The following is a 21,142-nucleotide window of genomic DNA, read 5'->3' on the forward strand; positions in this document are numbered from 1 at the left end:
AGGAGATGGGGATGTATAATCATATTCAAATTTCATGGTTATCATTTGTGTATTGCTCTATGTCACATTGCTATAGACATTTTTAAAATCACTTCATTATAAACAGTGTGATTTCTATCTTACTGTTGTAATCTTTAATATATTTTCTTGAGGACCCACTAATGTTAGAGTACACCACTTTTCATTATACATTTCAAATGAAGTGTGGCAGCAATTTAAAAACCCCAATTGTAAGTCCAGTGGTTTAACGTAGTCACGAATGTTATAATCGTAAAATGCACTAGAACAGCTTTAGCTTGACCTCACACTGTAAATGGATTCCTTGGGGACTAAAACAGTGTTGAGTCTATGTGTATTATTATTGTTATTCCCTGCTACTACCAAGTGGGAAAGGAGAGTGGTAAGCAGACTCAATATTCTTCACAGCGGCATTTTTAGACAAAGACTTACCACCCCAAAAAATGAGTTTCAAAAGATTGCTGTGGATCCAGTGCAGTACCCTAGTGGCTAAAGTCCTTGCCTGGCACGCGCTGGGATTCCCTATGGGCGCCAGTTCTAATCAAGTGAATCACCGTAATAACTTTTCTGAAAATGGCAGCTACATTGCAGATCTGTCAAGCTAATCACATGGCCATTTTGATTTGATCATAATGTTGCCCAGTTGCTAAGGTAGATTGGTAGTGTCTTCTGTGAACATAATCATCTTAAATGCTATGAAATTACACAAGTAGTGAACATAGTACCAATTCCCACACCTGCATCTTCTTGTCAGAAGAGCCAAGGTTAGGCCTCAAAAAACAGCTACAAAATCATACACCTCCATACAATGGTCCAATGTCTATATTCTATTCTTAATTCTAAGTCTGATGGACCATGTCACCCTTCGGTAGTTTATGAAAATATGCGCCACAAGACTTTGGCAAATTATTGGAATTGGTATAAATTTAAATGAAAGTCAAGGAACTAAATAATGATTTTCAGATTTTAATGGAGAAATCTATGTGTATGTATATAAATTTCAAAGAGATCATACTCGTGATAGGAAAGATTAAGGTACATAAAGTATAATTTGGATATCATTTCTCATGTATCATTGAAAAAAATATTTGGGTATGTCAATATTATAAGTGAGGGAGACTATGGGTATTATTTCCATAACTATATATTTTCAATATTATAAGAACAAATGCTAATATCAAAATGTATATGATATAGATTGACTATTGCAGAAAAGAGAAAATTAATCCAATATAGTCAACTTTCACATTTATATTCTAATAAGGAATAACATTAGGCAATATATGCTTCACAAGACTATAATTAAAATTTATTAAAAATTCCATTTCTTTGATCAATCTAATTGAAAAAGGTTTGTACAATGTTTAGTTTTTATGCTTCTCTTTGAGACTGTCATGTGCTTGTTTAAGAAGAGTGTAAATCCATGAACTGATATATGTAAACTCTGTTCTCTCCTTTTGTCCTCCACCCTCTGGCCTCTCACACCTTTCTCTCCTCTGTTCTTCAGGTATTTTCTTAAACGTATGTAACTGTGAGAATACACATATTTAGCAAACTTTGCAACTGTCACCATTTTTTGTCATGTGACTCCTGTAAGACCATCATGGGAATGAAGCTGGACTGTTTATACAAGTGTAGATTCCAGAGACGTCCCTCAGACACCCAACACCTTCAGACTGTTGCATTTGCATACCTCCTTTGTGTGAAACCTGCACCATTGACTGAACAATGCAGAATTTCCATAAAGAAGCAGAAGAAAATTCCCATTGACTATTTGACAATTCCTTACAGCATCAGAGATTTTAACATAAAAATCTTTCAATGTTCAAAATAAAACAAATGTAAGGAGCTAAACTTATTTTCAAATAAGCGATGTTAACCATGGAATATTCCTCATAACTTTGATGTAGCTAAATAGGAATACATAACTGTGTCTAGAATGTAGGTTGATATTAATATCATTGCTTACCAAAACACAAATGAAAGGAATTATGTATTTCTTTGAACACATTTAGTCTAAGGAATATTCTATGTATATATTCAGAGAAACACACATGCTTAATAAGAACACTTGTATGTAATTAAGTGTCTCTCTCCAGAAAATTCCCTAAGCACCACAGCATCTCAGGCCTCTGAGATTAACACAGTAAGGCACCTATTTAGTCACATTTAGTTACAATCTCCATGGAACAAGTACAGAGAAAAAGGTATAAAATAGAAATGACAAGAGATGTTGAGGAGGAAGTTCCCTTTATTTTAAGGGAACAAGTCGTTCTAACGACTTCCTGCTGAGAAGACTATGATTCTTCCTGGCTCATACCAATGACAGTTATACTATCCTTTCCAAGAAACACAAAAGTTGGATGATAAAAAGGGAATCTTCCAGAAATGAGAGTAAATGGGATCTGTGCGAAGTCAGTTCTGCCGAGGCCACTGCGAAAACTGGCCAATCAGCTAGAGAGCGAACACTTCTTAACCAAGACAGTCTAAAGTTCACAAGAATCTCATGAATCAAACATTGCTTCCTCAATCTGCCTTCTCAGTTACTTAAAATATTAAAATTACACAGAAGCAGAGGTGTAAGATACACAATGCAATAGAGACAAAAAACTTTCTATGTCTGGAATGAGATTTATACAAAGGTAAAAATCTCAGAAATTTGTGTAATAGCCTCTCTTGCATCGGAACATGCCAGCAATAAATGTTGCTTCACCAGACATCGAACAGAATAGCCATGTAAGAGTAGAAATAAGAAAAGACAGATTCTATCACAGTCTTAAACTACATTAATATTTGCATGCACAAATCCAAGCTTATGCGCGTTTAGTTTTCCTATTATTTCACTTCTTCATTGGTAGAGTTTCAAAGGGGTTGGCAAACAGTCAACCAAATATGGCCTGTGGGCAAAATATGGCCTTTCCACTGCTTTTGTAAATAAAGCTGAATCAGAACAAGCTGTGCCCATGTATTTATTGTCATGGCAGCATACCCATTGTAATAGCCAAGTGAAATAGTTGTGACAGAAACCTTATGCCCTGAAGGCAGAAATATATCTATCTATATCTATATATCTATATATCTATATATCTATATATCTATATATCTATATATCTATATATCTATATATCTATATATCTATATATCTATAAGCCAGGCCTTGACAAAAAGTTTGCCAACCTCTGATTTCCATCATTAATTTGAAGGTCATGGGTTCAAGGCAAGAAATGAACTTTTCTTATGCAGTAACTCCGGTACAGACTGTGTAACTTTTGACTGCATGAATGCTTGCTCCCCTCAGTGCATGGCCAGGCCTGCTTCTGCTCTTCATCTGACTTCTTCTTACATAAAGCAATCATCCCCTCACATGAGTCATCCTACTGAACTTTGGTTTGAAGCAGCAGAATTTCATGAGTTTCTGTGCCTACTTAACTGAAAAGGGCAAACAGGCAAATCCAATTATGTGGACTTGGCTATTTTTTCCTTTACCCTCCTGCTCATTAACTGTTCTTGTTCACTATGTACCATGATCCCATGTTTTCCTCAACTTTCATTTCAAAACTGTGAATACTTGCACAGCCACTTGTCAATTTTCATGGTGACAATGCCTGGACAGGTAGTTGGCAGCAGTGTTAAAATGTGCGGCTCATTGTCTCAGTTGGTCCCCACTGTGCACTTAGGTTTATGCTTATGCTTCAGCCTCTTATTTGATCCTACAAATCTTGCTCATCTAAATTTTACTTTTTTTCCATGCAGTATGCCCATGAACTTTAACGAGCAAGAAAAAAAATCATCAAAAGCTTATTTTCTATCTGGCCAGCAGATGCTTCAACATGGAATTCCAGTGGCCACATTTCATTTTTAGATTTGCAAGGCATTATGGTTACAGAGTTCACTATACGTGAAACACTTTCATGTTATAATACTGAATCAAATAATATTCATTTCAATAATTTAATTTCAATTGAGACAATGATCACAATGTATTTTTAAGTTATTAATGGTCTAGCCAGATAAAATATTGTTCAATTTAAAAAACTATAAAATAAACAAAAATGCTTAATTTACAGCAATTAAAGTCAAGAAAATAATAAAAGCAAAATGTAAAGAATCACTATTATTTCCTCACCCTGTCCATTTTTTTCAAATGAATTCTCCTCTGTTCAGCACAATGAGGCTTCCGTCAATATAATACATTAGCCAAATGTCATTTTCCTGTGAAACTTTCTTTTGTCGACACAGACGAAGTTGCCACATAATTCTACAGATAGTATACCATGACCCTAAGCCCAGGGGCAAGTACATTCAGACATTGAGTACAGTGTCCATCTGATATACCTAGGGCTTAATTTGTTTCAATTTAGATGATTCCATCACCTAAGAAACTATAGCAGGCAGAAGAAGCTCAGCCAAGGAATCTCAAAGAAACATCAACTTCAAATTGGCAAATCAGCATATACTCACAGTAACACAGTTGGCCTGCGTACTGAGTCAAAAGGGAGAAAGCTTCTAGTATTTAGTGTGAAAATAAAGTATATTTTACAATGATGTGATAGATTTTTTGTCAATAAACAATTAATGCATGAAGCAAGCTCCAAAATTCATGTGGTGTCTTTTTCCAAAGCTTATTTAAAGTAAAATAATTGCCTTATAGACATATATTCCCACAAATGAACAATGAACTGTATAATGGAGATTAACATGCTGCGAAATGGAGATGTATTGGAGTATATATCTCTACTACCAAATAAAAGGAAGACTCCCAGTGAAACTGTTAAATGAATCTTGACAGTATGATACCAGATTTTCTATCTTTGCCTACACATACAATGCATGATACCCTTAAACAGAAGAATGCTAAACTTGTATCTATTACTGAAGGACTGTACTATTGTGATAATGTGGGCAAAGTTGTGCGAGGGGAAAATGGAAGGGAGGAAGGAGAGGAGAAGAAAGGCAGAGGATGAGGATGGAGGACCCCCTGTATCTACAAAACTGCATCATGGCAATAATAATAAAACAGGATATTAATAATTAGATAAACTAGGGTTTATTTTCCTGGGATATGTTACATTTCATTTTAGTAGTCATCAAAAGCATATGTTTAAATATGTGCCATTAAAAAAAAAAGGTTTCTGTACTAGGTAAACATAATGGCACGTCAGTCTTAATATGTCTCTTACTACACAGTAAGAACTGAGACTCAGTGTAAGAGTTCCTGTGTATGATAAGGAATTCTTGCAAATGTTTTGAAATGACAATATTTAACACGCGAGAAAAGTCTTAACCAGCTAGACAATGCTCATTGCTCCCAAATGATAATGGTATAATTAGCAAAATCCATATACTAGTAGGCCTTCACAAATACATTTTATCTTAATAAATATTTTCTTGTGTCTGCTCATTCAACCAATCTGTAGAAATTTTCTGTGTCCTGAATGGTTCTCAGAATTAATATACTTCAAGATTTTTGTTCAGGCTATAGCTTGTCTTTCTTATTGTTCAAACTCTAGTCTAGACTACTGGTATTTCCAGTCGAAAGCATCACAAGTATAGTCTGTTATAAAACGGGGGTAAATATTTTTAATGGTATCAACTGAATGACAATCTCAAATATACATGACTCTATATTGTACTCTGGAATTCCACTTCAGCATAAGCAAAATGGAACATTAGAGCCAATTTCTAAATAAAGATAGAGAACATGATCACCACTGAGGCAAATCTCCTGAGTGGGTGAGCCCAGGAGAAGGTCACCAATACAGCTACATTGAGAAGCATCCCAAGATTAGGGAGGGAGCCACTGTGAACTTCCTAGCAATCTTTGCATATGGTATGTACATTTAAATTTTTACTGGACAGCACACAATATGAATGTAGTCCTGCCCCTGGGAGTTACAGCATAATCTGCCACAGTCTAACTTCTCTTAGAATTAGTAGGAGATTACCACAAGAGCAATAAGAGAGACATCAAATGTGTGCATCAAAGAGGTAACAGCAGAAGGAAAGAAAATATAAAAATAAAGTTTTATGGACAAATTTTTTCATGCCACTACTTAATAACTATTACTGAATACTTACTATATGCCACAGAGTGTCCCAGATGCTGAGATTACAACAACAATTTGGAGGGTCAGCATCCTGGCACTACTGGTCTTGTCAATGCTTGGAAAGCCAGCAAATCATGCCAGAGTGTTGAACTGTTGGCTGCTCTGTTGCTGGGAAAGCAGCAGACGATGGCCCAGATCCTTGGCCCCTGACCACCTGTATGGGAGACCTGGAAGGAATTCCAGGCATCTGGCTTGGGCTTGGACAAACCCCAGAAATTGTGAATATTTGGGAAGTGGATGAAACATCTTCCACCCATCTCTTGTTAGTTGATCTTTCAAACAATCTTTAAAAATACTAAAAAAAATCTGAAATTTAATGATATTCTAACTCTCAAAGAATCAGGTCCTTTTATAGTGGGGAGGAGAGATCAGAAAGGAATGTTTTGAAGTAATATTTATATTTATTTTATCTTTAGAATTTTATATATAGTAATAAGGCAAACTGATGAAAATCAAGGTAATTTTTATAAGAACTCTCTTAGGAGTAATTTCAAAATATTTTTGGCTTTGTCACTTGAAAGTGTAGTTTCAAACTAGCGTAAGAACCAGTCAGTTTAAAAATGAACTTCAGCACTCATTTTGCAGAATAAATTCAGACAGTTTTTTCTCTACAAAGTGCTGCCTCTTTTGTCTAATAGTATTTCAACTACGCTCCCATCAAGCAAACAGAAACACGGATTCAGTATATCTGGGCTTTGAGCAGGCGATGAAGAGACAGCAACAACATCCAAGTAGACACAACCAAACCAAACTAAACAATGCTTTTAAGGAAGTGTAGAACAATTCTTCAAACATGTTCTTCAGAAGTCAGAATGCATAATCCTGAATCTCGCCAAATAGTTTTATTGACATGATGCATCAGGTACGGGTTGTCACGTAGTAGTGTCATCTATCAAAATGCTAAATGATTAATGGGAGTTCACTGATTAAATGAATATATGAACTAATGCAAAAATGAACGTAGCAACAGTTTTCTATCAGATACCATAAATAAATCTGTCTCCTAAAGCTAATAAGGAATATTGAAATATTTGTTCAATTACAAACATTATTTTAACCTAGAAAAAAGACCAATATCACAACATAGTTTTCATTATTTTAATTTCATTTTATAGTAATTGCAACTGGTAAAAACTGGAGAACCTGTAGAGATAGAGATAAAGCAGAAGTGTGAAAAGTGAGCAAATTTTGTCAGCCTGAAGAGCAGAGCAAGCTCCCTGAAAGCATATAATTAATCCCACGTGCACTGCAATTTGGACACAGGAGAAAGCCGAGTCCAGGCGAATGTTTTAACCCTCAGGAGTCACAATGCTATCTGGCTAGAAAGGAAAAGCCCAAGGTTAACCAATACTAAAAGAGTATGTTTACCCATATGCATGCTGTTTTCCACATATACTATTCACTTAGCATTATAAAAGAATCTGGTATTAGGTTGGCAAAACAGATGCAGACACTTTGGAATTCTGTGAATATATACCGATTTCATCGAATCACAGAACTTTAATCTCTCAATATCATCTTAGAACGAAAGAGTCCAACATTTTTGGGAACTGTCCAACATTTTTGAAAACTCTTACATTCTTAAAGATTATTTTATTAATATTATTGCCATATAACTTAGCTTAGTAATATACAAGTAGGCTCTATAAAGGGCTTTTAAATGTAAGAATTTTCTAATTTGAACTCAGACAATTTCTCTGTTAAAAACTCAGTTTTCTGAAAGCGAATATGGCTTCAGTCACAAATGCGCCTCTTACCTGTGCTGCTGGATATGTTAACGTCAATGCTGATATCTGATATTCCTCCTCCCTTCAGCGATGCTACACACGTGTATGTTCCAAAATCCGTGAACTTTAAATCAATGATGTCCAAGTTTGTCGTTCCCGGAGAAACGTCGGGGTCCGTCTGTGTAATAACCATGCGCTCAGAACTTCTCAATGGGCGGCCATTTTTAAACCAACTAAACGTTAACTCCTCGGAAGGAACAGCTTCCACTTGGCAGGATATTTTCACCTCGCGCCCAATCTGGATGTTGTCATCTTTGTGGTAGGGATCTGGTGTTATCCAAAACCGTCCTTTTTTTAATGCTAAAATATAAAAATTCCATAAGTGGTTAGTATTACCTTCATTAATTCTTGAAATTCCTTCACTCTAGGTAATACCTCTGGGTTGAAATAAAATGTATACTTTTATTTTGCTATTTCTAAATAGTGTGCATATTCATAAACTTCACTTTTATAATCAAGTAATTTACATATCAAGATACTGGAAGACTCCAAACACTAACTTTATAAATTGCATACTTTCATGTGACATAAGAAACAATTCTTTTAACCTATATGTAATCATGCTTCAAAAATACTGCCATGGCATTTTAAACAAATGATGGACTCTGGGACCACCCAGCACCCCTTATGGGCAACCATTAAGAGACTTAACTGCTCCACCTACAATCCAGTTTCTTTTCAAATGCCAAGGAAAACCACTGAAACATGGCCTGAACACTTGGGCCTCTGAGTCCATGTGGAAGACCTGGATTGCAGCCATGGCAGCAAATGATGAACTTTTAAAGTTAATATGGAACAGCCCAATCAACTCTCTCTCTGATATCCCTCAATCTTTGGATTATTTCCCAAACAAGGCAAACAGTACACTAATGTTCTTTAAAGAAAATTATTATAAAAGTATATCATCACATGCTGTTACTGAGTGGTAGAATTTAAACCAGTTCACCCTCATGAGCTTCATATATACTGAAATAAACTAAAGAGAAGGAAGAAAGAAAAGAAACCCTTTGCTAACTTTTCTATTACACTATGCAGAAATATTGTCAGAAACTGCTAGCTGGCTTTCTCTTGAAGAGAGCCAAAAAATCCTTTCCACCAAGGTCTTGGAAAATGCACCTGGCTTCTGTCCAGTGCTCCTGGCTTGAGTCCTGACGGCATTCCTTTCCCATCTAAGGCCAGTGCTGAGACAGACAGTGTTGACGACAACCACAAGGCTGCTTGGGCAGCATCTACAGGCTTCCTAAGGACCTGAACGGTGAATGACACCTTTAAACTTAGTATACAAAAGCTTGTTCCCTTCGATGACAATAATTCTCTTATACCCATAATGGTTTAATTTCTCCCCCAAAATTTTCTGTTTCCTTATCTCTTAATATCGCTTCCCCCATGTAATAAATCACAGTGTATGTAGTGAAACATCAAGACCAGAATAGTGGTCATTCGTTTTGACCATAAAATCAAAACACATAATGGTAACTGTCTAGAACAACATGGTCTTGGTCCTGCAAACAAGAAAAGCTATGCCACCTGTCCTTTCTGAATAACTGTCTTTCAGCTTAGCCACGTTTTTTTTCAGTTAGTCTGACACTGTCAGGATACATGCTGAAAATCTGTAGAACTGTGCAGAATAAGCTAGAATTTTATGCATTTTCAAATCTTGAAGATATCCTATTGATTCTTTAGCAAATGTTTTCATCAGTTCTCTTATTTGCATATTGATGAGATGTAAATAAGTATCAAAATCTATATCTCGAACTCCCTTTCTGTGTGAGACTCAGTTTTAGGACTGATCCTTAAGAATAGATACCAGGGTAGGTCCTGATTACATGAGATAAACAAAACTGACTGAGTGATGCCCTGTATTCTACTGTCTATGGCTGGATAATTTTTTTTTTAAATTTTCATTCCCTCAAAAAGTTTTTTTCTCATTAAAACCCATTATATGTAGCAAAAACAGAATTGAAAGGACTATTGATCTTGTATTTTGCATGAAGGTTGCCTTATAACAGAAAGAACAGATGGTATTTGTGCTTTTGGGACTGACATATTTCACTGAGCATAATGGTCTCTAGTTGGGACCATTTGGTTGCAGATGGTAGAATTTCTTTCTTTTTAGTGGCTGAGTAGTAAACTATGGAGTTGATGTACCACAGTTGCTCTGTCCACTTCTCTTGATGGGCATCTGGGATGTTTCCATGTCTTTGCTATTGTAGATTGTGCTGCTGTAAATACAGGATTACAGATCTCTTTCTCATATGCATATTTAATTTCCTTTGGATATTTTCACAGAAGTGGGATAGCTGGGTCACGCACAGCAGAGCAATTTTCAGGTCTCTTCAGTGACACACTGGTCATCAAGTAGCATGTTATTTAGCTTAATGTTGCAGTAAATCTATTTTTTCTTCTTGCTGTTGATTTTGTTTTTATGGCTTTTCATTTAAGCGTATGTACAATAACTGTGTAATAAAGACTGTCATATCCAGCTGTGAAAATACAACACAATATGTATCTCTACTTCCAAATCAAAGTTGGACTCCCAACTTTGTTAATTATATCTTGATAACAGATGCTGAACCCTCCACCAGTGTTCATACCTACAATAACAGAATACACTTAAATAGCAGAACGATGGACTTATGACTGTTTATAAAGGACTATATTATTGTAATGATATAGGGGAAATCAGTGTGGGAGGGTAGCTATTTGGGGAGTGGGTAAGGGAAATTCCAGAGCCTATGGAACTATATCATAAAATAATAAATGAATTTTTTAAAAGTTTATTTTGACATATATTTTGTTTGTGAACTGTATGAAATTACCTTCTATAAATAAATATATTCTAAAAATAGTTTTCGTTATGTTATTTCCAAAGAGAACTAATCAACCTAATTAGAACTTCTAAGCAAGTCAAATTTATTTAAAAATTCATATGTCCACTTACTAACAATTTCAAATTATAAACAGAAGAGTATATGTGGTTATTTTTCAGAATAATTTAAACTACTAAGCATTACGTTGGTTCCATCTGCAAACACACACACATACACAAAGAAGCTCATGTATTAATTGGCTGCATTTATTTACTGTCTAGTTATTGTTTTCTAGTTCTGGTTTTGCAGAGTAACCTGTTCTACTGATTTGGACAGTCAGTAGCATTGCAAACTCATCAGACAGATTTACATTGCTAAACAACTGAAAACCACCAAATATATTAAATATTCACATTATGTTGTAATATTTCATTCATAGACTTAAAATGCAAAGAAAAACTAATAAACCTTATAAATATTTATGTATAAATAGACCTTATAAATAGCTAGTGTATACTGAATAGTATGTTATTCAATTCTATAGAGAATATATTAACTCAAATATAAGAAAGAACTAATTGCCAAAAATATTTGTTGATCCATGTATCAGGCAAGTAAAGTTGTAGCTGAAATCATTTTTATAAGTCTTCATAATGACACAGATGCTAAAGAGAAAAAGAGGGACAAATCATCCCATTAGCTAACCACAAGTTCAACAATACTAGAAATATATAGAACAAATGAGCTGATGTCACAGTCATGTCTGTGTATTTGCTTATGATGTCCTTGTAGCAAAAGAACTGGTTCTCATATCATTTTCTTACAAATGTTGTAAGGAAAAAGATTAAATGACCGAATGAGAGTGTGTGTAGGTGCTATGTGTGGACAGCACTAAGAGGATCTGGCAATCTATTTTCTGATTTAACTACTCAGAAAATGAGTAAGAGTATAGCCTTGCAAATGACACAGAAGAATGAACACTAAGAACTGGAAGGTTCTTTGCAGTTTTTCGTTTCCGTTTAGTTTCAGATGGGCGATCTGATCTTTTGGGATTAACTGTGTCATTACTGAAAACAGGAGGGGATAGTACGAGGTCCTCCGACTGATCCATTCTGGGAGATGGATGTTTGGCAACTGTATTTGAATTCTGAAAATATGAAGCACTTCATGCAGTTAGCCAGCTAGAAATAAACTCCCTTCATCTATAATTAAACATTTTAGTTTTCAGTGAACGACAGATAGTTAGAGCAATATTAAAGTCATACCCAGTTAAAGTTTCAAACTCCTGCAATCAATCTGCAGTTAGAACTGAAGTACAATATCGGTCCTATGTGCCTAAAAGATTGTGTGGAACTCAAAAAATTCCAGGGAAAAAGTGAGGAAAAAAATCCCATTCCTCAGAACACTGAAAATCCTGTAGCAGCAGTCTGAGAACACTAGATTTGGTGCAATACAGCGTAATTTGTGCTGGATGGACCCTGAATGGTGCTTCTCTGGTCTGCTAACGTATGCAAAGACCGGCACGAAGCCAAGACGTTGCCCTAGATAATCAGTTTGGAAATATTATGATAAAACCATAGTCTCCCTTTTTAAGTAATGAATGAACTGAATAGCTCTTGGCCCATGCTCTCTGCTTTTTCCTCAAAGATTTATTTACCAATTTTACCTGGAAGTCACAGTGTTAGAGACGGTTCTTGCATTCATCGCTTCATCCCCAAAATGGCCACAAGAGTCAGGTGTGGACCAGGTGGAAGCAAAGAGCCAGAATTCCTCCTTGGTTCTTCATGTGGGTGGCAAGGACCCAAATACATAATGTCTCATCAGCTGCCCCCTGAGGTGCATCAAAAGAATCTGGATGTGATGTGGGGCAGCCAGCTCTTGAACGGATACAGAAATGGATGCCGGTGCCAGCAGTGGATCTTGCAATGCTCCACAATGTCATTTCTGACAGATTACTGAGAAGCACATTCTAGCTGCACTTACTGTAGCCACTCTACTTTGAGAGAAGCAAAGCTATTCTATGAGTGCAATGAGAACCAATGTGCAGCAGCAGAGGTCACACATTCATCAATATGGTCAGGTCAGGGTTTGCTAAAGACTTTTCCCTAGAGATGCAGAATTTGCTTGTGGTACTTTGAGTATCAACACTTTTATGGAAGGTTTCCAGTACCGAAAACGAGTTTACTTCTTGGTCTTGAGACAATTGGCTTTGGGAATGTCGAGGTTGATGATTTTCCAAAAAATATAAATTATGAAATTACCTTCGCCACACCTTTAGAAACAAAGCTATAAGATACACTGGGGCCCAGTGCAATAGCCTAGTCTCTCAACTCCTAGCCTTGCATGCACTGGGATCCCATATGGGTAATGGTTGGTGTCCCAGCTGATCCACTTCCCTTCCCGCTCTCTGTTCATGGCCTAGGAAAGCAGTACAGGAAGGTTCAAAGCTTTGGGACCCTGTACCTGCATGGGAGACACAGAAGAAGCTCCTGACTTCAGATCAGCCCAGTTTCAACTGTTGTAACCACTTAATCTGGAAGATTTCTTTCTCTCTCCTTCTCTTTATAAATCTGATTTTCAAAAAGAAAAAGATGCACTGCTTGTTGATCAAATGTTTCAATATTAATGAAATGAAATTTGTAGGCAAAACAAAACTTGAGGGCCTGGTGTGGTAGCCTAATGGCTAAAGTTCTTGCCTTGCACGTGCCTGGATCTCATATGGGCACAAGTTCTAATCCCAGCAACCCCACTTCCCATCTACTCTGCTTGTGGCCTCAGAAAGCAGTCGAAGATGGTCCAAAGCCTTGGTACCCTGCACCCATGTTGAAGACCACAAGGAAGCTCCTGGCTCCAGGCTTTAGACTGGCACAGCTCTAGCCGTTGCTGACACTTGGGGAATGAACCAGCAGATGGAAGATCTTCCTCGGTCTCTCCTCTCTGTACATCTGACTTTCTAATAAAAATATTTAAATTTTTTTAAAAACGCTTCAAAATGGTTTAGAAATTTAGTAAGAAAATATCTCTTTGGAAGTAAGAAGTTTCTGGATTCTACTAAAGAAATAGCTTAGAGAAGATTGAAATATCTTAACAATCATTATTTCTGGTTGGCAAACTTGTAAATATCTCTCCAAATATATCACATTTTGTAATTTCAGTGCAATTTTGGATAACATTAAAAACAACAAAAAGTTTCCGAGTCTAACACATTTTGGAACCAATAGTGTCTTAATAAAATAAATGTAAACTTATTTTCCCATTTATCCTCCACAAAAGAGAAAAAAATTGCATGAGAAATTAAATATTTCCAGTTCCACCAGGTGTCAATTCAAAAAACAGTTGGAAATAGATTACATCAGCAAAGTCATTTAAAATATATTAAATATTTTATATGATTTGCCCTAATATGATTAGGAATTCATCTGTCTCCTAGGAACCAATCTCAAAATAACATCTGTGTGGATGGCCACGGCTCGCGCTCTGTGCAGCTTTCAAATCCAGAATACAATTCCTGCTTATGGTTGGCACTTGGTAATTTTTGTTGGATTTAATTGAAGTTGACACTTCACTTTAACGCATTAACTCTACAGATGGTCATTACTTGTTTTTAGTCTGGTATGTATTTGGGTTAACTTGGATTTTGTTTTTGCAGCTCTCTGTTCTGTAAAGCATTGGGAAAAATGAGATAGAAAAGGAGGAAATATTTGATGTCTCCTATGCTACATGTTCTACTACGGGAGCAAAGTGGTACTGGATAAGCCAATAGCATCAATCTAGGTTTAGAGATGAGAGTCCAGGACACCAGCCTCGTGGCGATGTGGTCATGAACACACAGGGCCAGGGACATCTGGTATAAGCCATCCTGCTTTGCAAAGGAAACTGCTGCAGAGTGCAGCTAACAATCACTTCCGCCGAGCTACAGAAGGAAGATGAGGACGCATAAGCGAGCGTACTTACAATATCTGAAATGGTATTTCCCAACACTTGCTTCAGGAAAAGGTTCAAAAGAATTATGCTAAAGCAAATCAGAACAAAGGAAAATGGAAGCTTGACTGTGCAGGTCACAATATGCTTTTCTACAGAACTTTTCAGTGCTTTGAACATGCTAACGTGCACACCGTGGTGTTCCGAGATGGACTGCCTGCATGCATCAGTTAGCCGTCATGGTGGCACAGCTCTCATAACGAGTGCCCCAGAGAATAAGGCTGGGGAGACAATGCCCTGATTCCATCCTTGATGTTTACACATTTTTATTCTGAGTGTTAACAGTATTCCAAGATATCATAAGCTCTATTACAAGATGGAGCTTGCTACTGAAAATAAAATCCATGATTCAAAAGCTACATGTTAGGGAGGAGCTCTTGGTTTTTACATATTTTTAAGTGGACTGAAAAAAAATCAGTCATCCAATAATCCTATCAGCCCCAAGGGCAGCATGGCCCTTTTGTTTCCCACTGATTTTTTGGGGGGAAACAAGGTATTGTTTGTTCCAACTTGTACGTAAGCATTTTGAAACATTCAAATGCAGTAATAAGAAATAAAATATATTCACATTAGTAAATTTTCAATCATTGATTAAAAACTAAAGAGACCCATTGTAAGTCTCTTGAGACAGTAACGGTACTGTCACAACTTAGGTTGTTGCATAAAAAGCACATGAAGTGCCATAAATGCATCCTGGGATTAAAGCTTATAGAGGTTGACTTGGAATAGGAAGGTCTCTTTTTTACTTAAATACGATCAGGCGTTCTTACAGTTACAACTCTCTTTTTAACAACTCTATTTTCCAAGTTATGGTCTGAATTGAAGTTCATTTATCATGCAAGAATGAAAAGAAAAAAGGATCATTATACCCTTTTCTACAAGTGCTTTAACACAGCCTGCTTGTAATCTGAATACAGAATTTTATGTTGAAAGGAAGTTGGGGTTCTAGTTCATTGTAAAGTATCAAGGCACTATTTATTTTGTGAATTTACTCAAAGCTAATTACTTCTGTAAATCATTCAACTTGCTTAAGAAAGGTATAGCTGAACTTTAATCATCTTTCCAATGTTCCTATATAAGAACAAATGCGGGTAAGTGTGTCAGGTAGGAATTAATGAAAAAGGATCCATTAGGGGGGCAAAAATCAGGTGATTTTTTTCTTGAGTAATTGGTTCTTTGAAAAGGGGGGGAGGTGAAACAATAATAATATTGTTATTATCCCTGCAGAATAAGCCCTGTCTTACACTATCTCAAGGAGAAAATGTATACATATGTGCCATAAATAAAAACGTTTTTAACACATCACTAATTCTTGACTCAGCGTGGTGTTACAGTCTCAGTCACTGTGTACATGATTATTCATCATAATAAGTTGCTGGCCCTATTATGTTAAAAACATGTGGATAATTATTTCACATTTAATAACTTTGCTTCACAATGAGAAATGAGAGTACATCCAGGTTATATTACAATTTTTATTGTTTGTTAAAGACCTGGGACTAGAAACAGCCATAAAATAAGCTTTCAGTTTATGATGACTATTAAATGTAATGCCATTGAAATTCTTTAAAAAAAAAATAGTACATCCTTAGTGTATGTGGTGTTGATAAAGTAACAGTAAAAACTTTTATTTCTTTATTTATTTTTAAATGAAAGGTAGATTTAAAGAGGGAGGAGAGACAAAGAACTTCCATCTGCTGGTTCACTCCCCAAATGGTCATAATGGCCAGAACTGAGTGGAACAGAGGTCACATGGACACAGAAAGGGAGGGGAGAGCAGGGGAAGGAGGAACAGGGATGGGGAGAGAAGTGGAGGGCAGGCTGGGGCGGGGTGTAGATGGGAGGTAGGGGAGAGGAGGGAGAGGAGGGAAGGGAGAGGAGGGAAGGGGAATAGAATCAATACTGGAAGAAAGTACAGGAGAAAGAGAGGAGAGAAGGAGAGAATTTTTCAGCACAGGCTGAAATCAAAAGCCTGTGCTCTGTCCAGGTCTCCCGCATGCCTGCAGGGCTGAAGCACTGGGACCATCCTCCTCTGCCTTTCCAGGTGCATCATCAGCGAGCGCTAGCAAAAGTGGAGCAGCCAGCACTCTATCTGGCACTCATATGGGATGCTGGCAATTGCTGGCAGAGGCTTAGCGTACTATACCACAATGCTGACCAGAGCTTTATGTCATGACATGAAAATGCTATAAAGGTTTCAGCAGCTTAGTAGAAATAATGTAGACATGAAAAAGAAAGTCTTCACTGTCATGAGCATAAATTAAGGTGTTCTTCCCTGGTATAAAGTGATTTAGAAAAAGGAAGGAAGGAAGGAAGGAATGGAGGAGGAAGGAAAGAAAAGAAAATTCAGTAGTGTAGTAACATTTTTTACTCATTTGCCATGCTGACAAATACAAATCATGAAGATGCTACAGTTATAGCCATGCATGCTTCAAGCTAAACAAAAAATGCACTTAAAGCACTGAAATATATTGCCAATTTAACAGTAGAAAACAAAGAAGATAACCTATACTGAGTGAATCAAAAAACTATTTCAATAGGAAGTCGCATGAAATATATTAATTAGCTTGCCCTGCCTTTTAGCAAATGTGAAGTCAATCCTGCTGACCAGCAGCGCCTGACAAGCATTCCCTTCCCTTTCTGTTAGGGTCCTTTCTCACCCGAGGCCCCTGACCTTCCTCTTCCTAGAGCATCTACTTTGGAAAACTTGAATATTTAGAGAAATTGCACATTCTTACTGTGTCTTTGAGATGCAAATTGCCTAAATCACAGAGATATACTTCTCAAGTACCCGGGAGACACCTCTTTGAAAAGTAATCATCAAAGACATGACATGTACCTGTCTCCCAGTGTCTGTCAAAGATGGGTGCCTAACTTTCCAAAGTGAAAAGATACTGTCAGCAGGCAGACACAGCAATGACATTGACCAACCCTCCCCGGAACACATTCTGGTGTTTTTCCATTAGCAAAACCCAGCATTTTATAAATCCTTTCAGCACTATTTTACTGAATTCAATCGCTCTTCCTAACTGCTGTGGTCTTGAAATTCTTCCGTGCCATTTTTTTTTTTTTATCAAGTGGCCAGGGTAATTTTGCTGTTGCACTGCTAAATTTGGGCCTGCGTTATTCAAATCAATGACAGTAGAATCAGTCTAAGGAATTCATAATTGCAAATTCTCAAGTGCTTATGATAACAAGGCTCTCACGTATACACGCACAATAGCTTCAGCCAAGAAAATCAAAGGTCGTGTAAATACAAAGTATTTGAGGGCTGAGGGGTTCATTCAACGACCTAAGTGATACACTTTCTTTGCTCTCTGATGCACTATAGGCAGTGATAACAACTTGGTGGTTATTAACAGAAAGCAGGACTATTACATGAGCTGAGAAGAAACTAAAGCTTATTAAAATAAATATATGAATATTTTAAAAATAATCTACATGTATACATAATGCTACAGAGCAATATTTCGTCAAAGCAAAAAACATACCATATCTTGTTCCAAAAGTTTTTAAGGTAAATTATAGTAAAATAGACTGTTTTTTTCTATGTTTAATGAAAAAACTGGGTAAGTAAAGGTACCATGATGTTGGCATTACAGATTTATTATCTGGGCTATAAATCAACCCTGTTTTAAAGAATAAAGGCAAACAAGGATATAAGAAATACCATCTTCTACAACATCTGTGATGAAAAATAGTCCTCTTCAATTAAACAAATGAAAATACTCTCTGTGTTTCAGAGATCTGATGAAAATTTTCTCCTTAACCTGCACTAAAAAGACATGAAATCAGCAATATTCTTCCTCACACTCTTAAAATAATCATAAGAATGAAATTCAGAGAATTAGCTGTAAATGTATAGGTGTCTCATGGTGACAGTTTAAAGCAACTTCAGACAAGAACCAAAGGAACACCAGCCAGCTGCACAGTCTTTCAGACTCAACTCAAGGATAAGGCCAAATACTGTGCCTTGGTGTGTATCCAGTAGGAGTAAAACAAGCTAGTGTTCTAGGAAAATTACCCAGAAATGTTGGTGGTGGTGGTATTGGTAGTGTGTGTGTGTGTGTGTGTGTGTGTGTGTGTGTATGGGGGAGAATTATAGATATTATGTGTTCAGGGTTATGTAGAAATATTCTTTTTAAAATTCTGTATGCACTGGGCCCGGCACGGTGGCCTAGCAGCTAAAGTCCTTGCCTTGAACCCACCCCGGGATCCCAAATGGGCTCCGGTTCTAATCCTGGCAGCCCTACTTCCCATCCAGCTCCCTGCCTGTGGCCTGGAAAACCTGTCGAGGACGGCCCAAAGCCTTGGGTTCCTGCACCTGCGTGGGAGACCTGGAGGAAGTTCCTGTCTCCTGGCTTCGGATCGGCTTAGCACTGACCATTGCGATCGCTTGGGGAGTGAATCATCAGACGGAAGATCCTCCTCTCTGTTTCTCCACCTCCTCTCTGTATATCTGACTTTGCAATAAATAAATAAAAAAAAAACTTCTGCATGCATTAACTGATAAGAGATTCTTCAAACAAGAAATGTCAAGTTGTAACCAGGGATAGGAATAGTAGACTGAGGGGTATGTGTGAGAAGCAACAAGATGGGATTCCACCTGGTGACTCAGGAAAAACATAACATTATAAACCGAGCACTCCAAGAAGAGAAATAATGCTTTCACAAAATCACCCTTACTGAATCAATCGTTTGCGTGACTTAGTGTTGTCTAATATAAGCCAGCCTCGCCACTGCAGGCAGGATTCATTGGAGAACAATAAAGACACATATGGCTTCATGAGGTGAGAATCAAGAATGTAGCAGCCCATTCCCGTTTTTTTTTTTTAAAGTTAAGTATCCTCAAGTCAGACAACTTGTGTTAAATGGTTTACTACCCAGAGGTGTGGCCTGGTGCAGTTAACTGGCACAGCCTCAGCTTCCCAGGTCTGAAAATGATCAGTGGTGACCTGAGTATGCCAACACCATAAAAAAAGGCACATAAAGTAGCTTTGCCTTATATTCAATGTCTCCTGAGTTCTTCCCATGTATTTTTTGCTGATGTTGCTGCCCAGGGTATTAATGTCAAAAGCCCAGCAGTGCAGAAAAGCATAGAATGTATTGATTGTATCATGACAAGCGTTAAGTGTGCTTAGTATTATGGGATGGGATGTGACAAAAAATTAATTATTATGGAGGCGTTAGAAAAGGTTTTAGGCATTTGGTGGTGGCTGGTAATTCAGGGACAGAGGTAAGACAGTCAAGATGCTACAGTGTCCTTCCCAGGGGTATTATGTGCAAAAAGAATCCTTACTGGCCTCACAAGTAGCACTAATTCATCATTCAGTAACTCCAGCACATGCTTTCATCTTCTTAAAAACATATTTCTCTATCAAGGCATTCACTTCCATTTCCCCACTGAGTCTCCGGATACAGAGTGGTTTCTGTGAAACGGGCCGATCTTAGCTGCATGAACTCAGCTGTGACTGCATAAACAACACACACCATCAACTCTACCCTGTCCTCGCCACTTACAGTCTTCCTCACAATGAATTATTTCCAATAGTATCTTTTCACTTGATCAAAAGCTCCTGCTTGGAGCAAGCATTTGACAGAGCAGACAAGCAGCCCCGGGGACACTCGCATCCTCAGAGTGCTCGGCTTTGAGGTACAGCTCCAGTTGCAACTCTGGACTCCTGCTAAGGAGATCTTAGGAGTCAGCACGTGCCGACTCCAGCACTCGGGGACCTTGCCATCCACACAGCACACCTGCTTTGCCGTCCTGGCTCTCGGTTTCGGCATAACCCAGAGCTGGTTATTATGGGCACTTGAGAAGTGAGCCAGTAGTTGGGAACATCTCTCTGTCTCTCCCTCTCTGCCTCTCAAATAAAAAAAAAAAAGATTTTTAAAAGACAGATGCTCATTAAATAAAACAAAGCAACAAATAATACTTATCACCTTGCTTTGTTGACTGGTTTCTTACCTCACTGCTGATACATTATTCTGTAAACCACTCTGAGTATCTCTATCCCAGGGTTTACTCCCACTTGTAAGGGAGCTTTTCTCTTACCAGTCACCATGGCCTGTGGTTCAATGCAGTCTCCCTGATCCATCTGCCATGTACCACCTGCCCTGAACTTGCTTCTCGCTCTCAGACTGATCATATTGCCATGCCCTTTGTCATGAACCTGGCCTCTGCCTTTTCCCTCCATGGCTACAATCTCTCTTCACCACTTGCTTTCACACCCATCATTATTTGACTCAGACTGGAACCGCTTTAGTCAAACCTAGTTGCCTAACTCTCTGAGCTACACTGCTTATTTCCAAATGCCAGCTAGACTTTGATGATGAAAAGCAATTCAGATCCGTATGTCTCAAGTAAATTTCTTGTATCATCACTTTAAAGTGTGTTTGGATTTTTTCCCCCTCTCCTCAGTGGCACCTTCTTTTGTGT

General features: G+C 37.5%; 1 protein-coding gene across 1 annotated transcript in view; it reads right to left on the bottom strand.

The window, feature by feature from the left end:
* MDGA2 (MAM domain containing glycosylphosphatidylinositol anchor 2) overlaps positions 1-21,142 on the bottom strand; it is a 687,915-nt gene that overhangs the window by 154,323 nt on the left and 512,450 nt on the right. The window contains exon 7 of the mRNA XM_058666386.1: positions 7,883-8,212. Within this exon, the coding sequence (XP_058522369.1) occupies positions 7,883-8,212 (330 nt within the window). The remainder of the gene's footprint in view (positions 1-7,882; positions 8,213-21,142) is intronic.

Source organism: Ochotona princeps, chromosome 6, assembly GCF_030435755.1.
Source record: "Ochotona princeps isolate mOchPri1 chromosome 6, mOchPri1.hap1, whole genome shotgun sequence".
NCBI classification, from domain to species: domain Eukaryota; kingdom Metazoa; phylum Chordata; class Mammalia; order Lagomorpha; family Ochotonidae; genus Ochotona; species Ochotona princeps.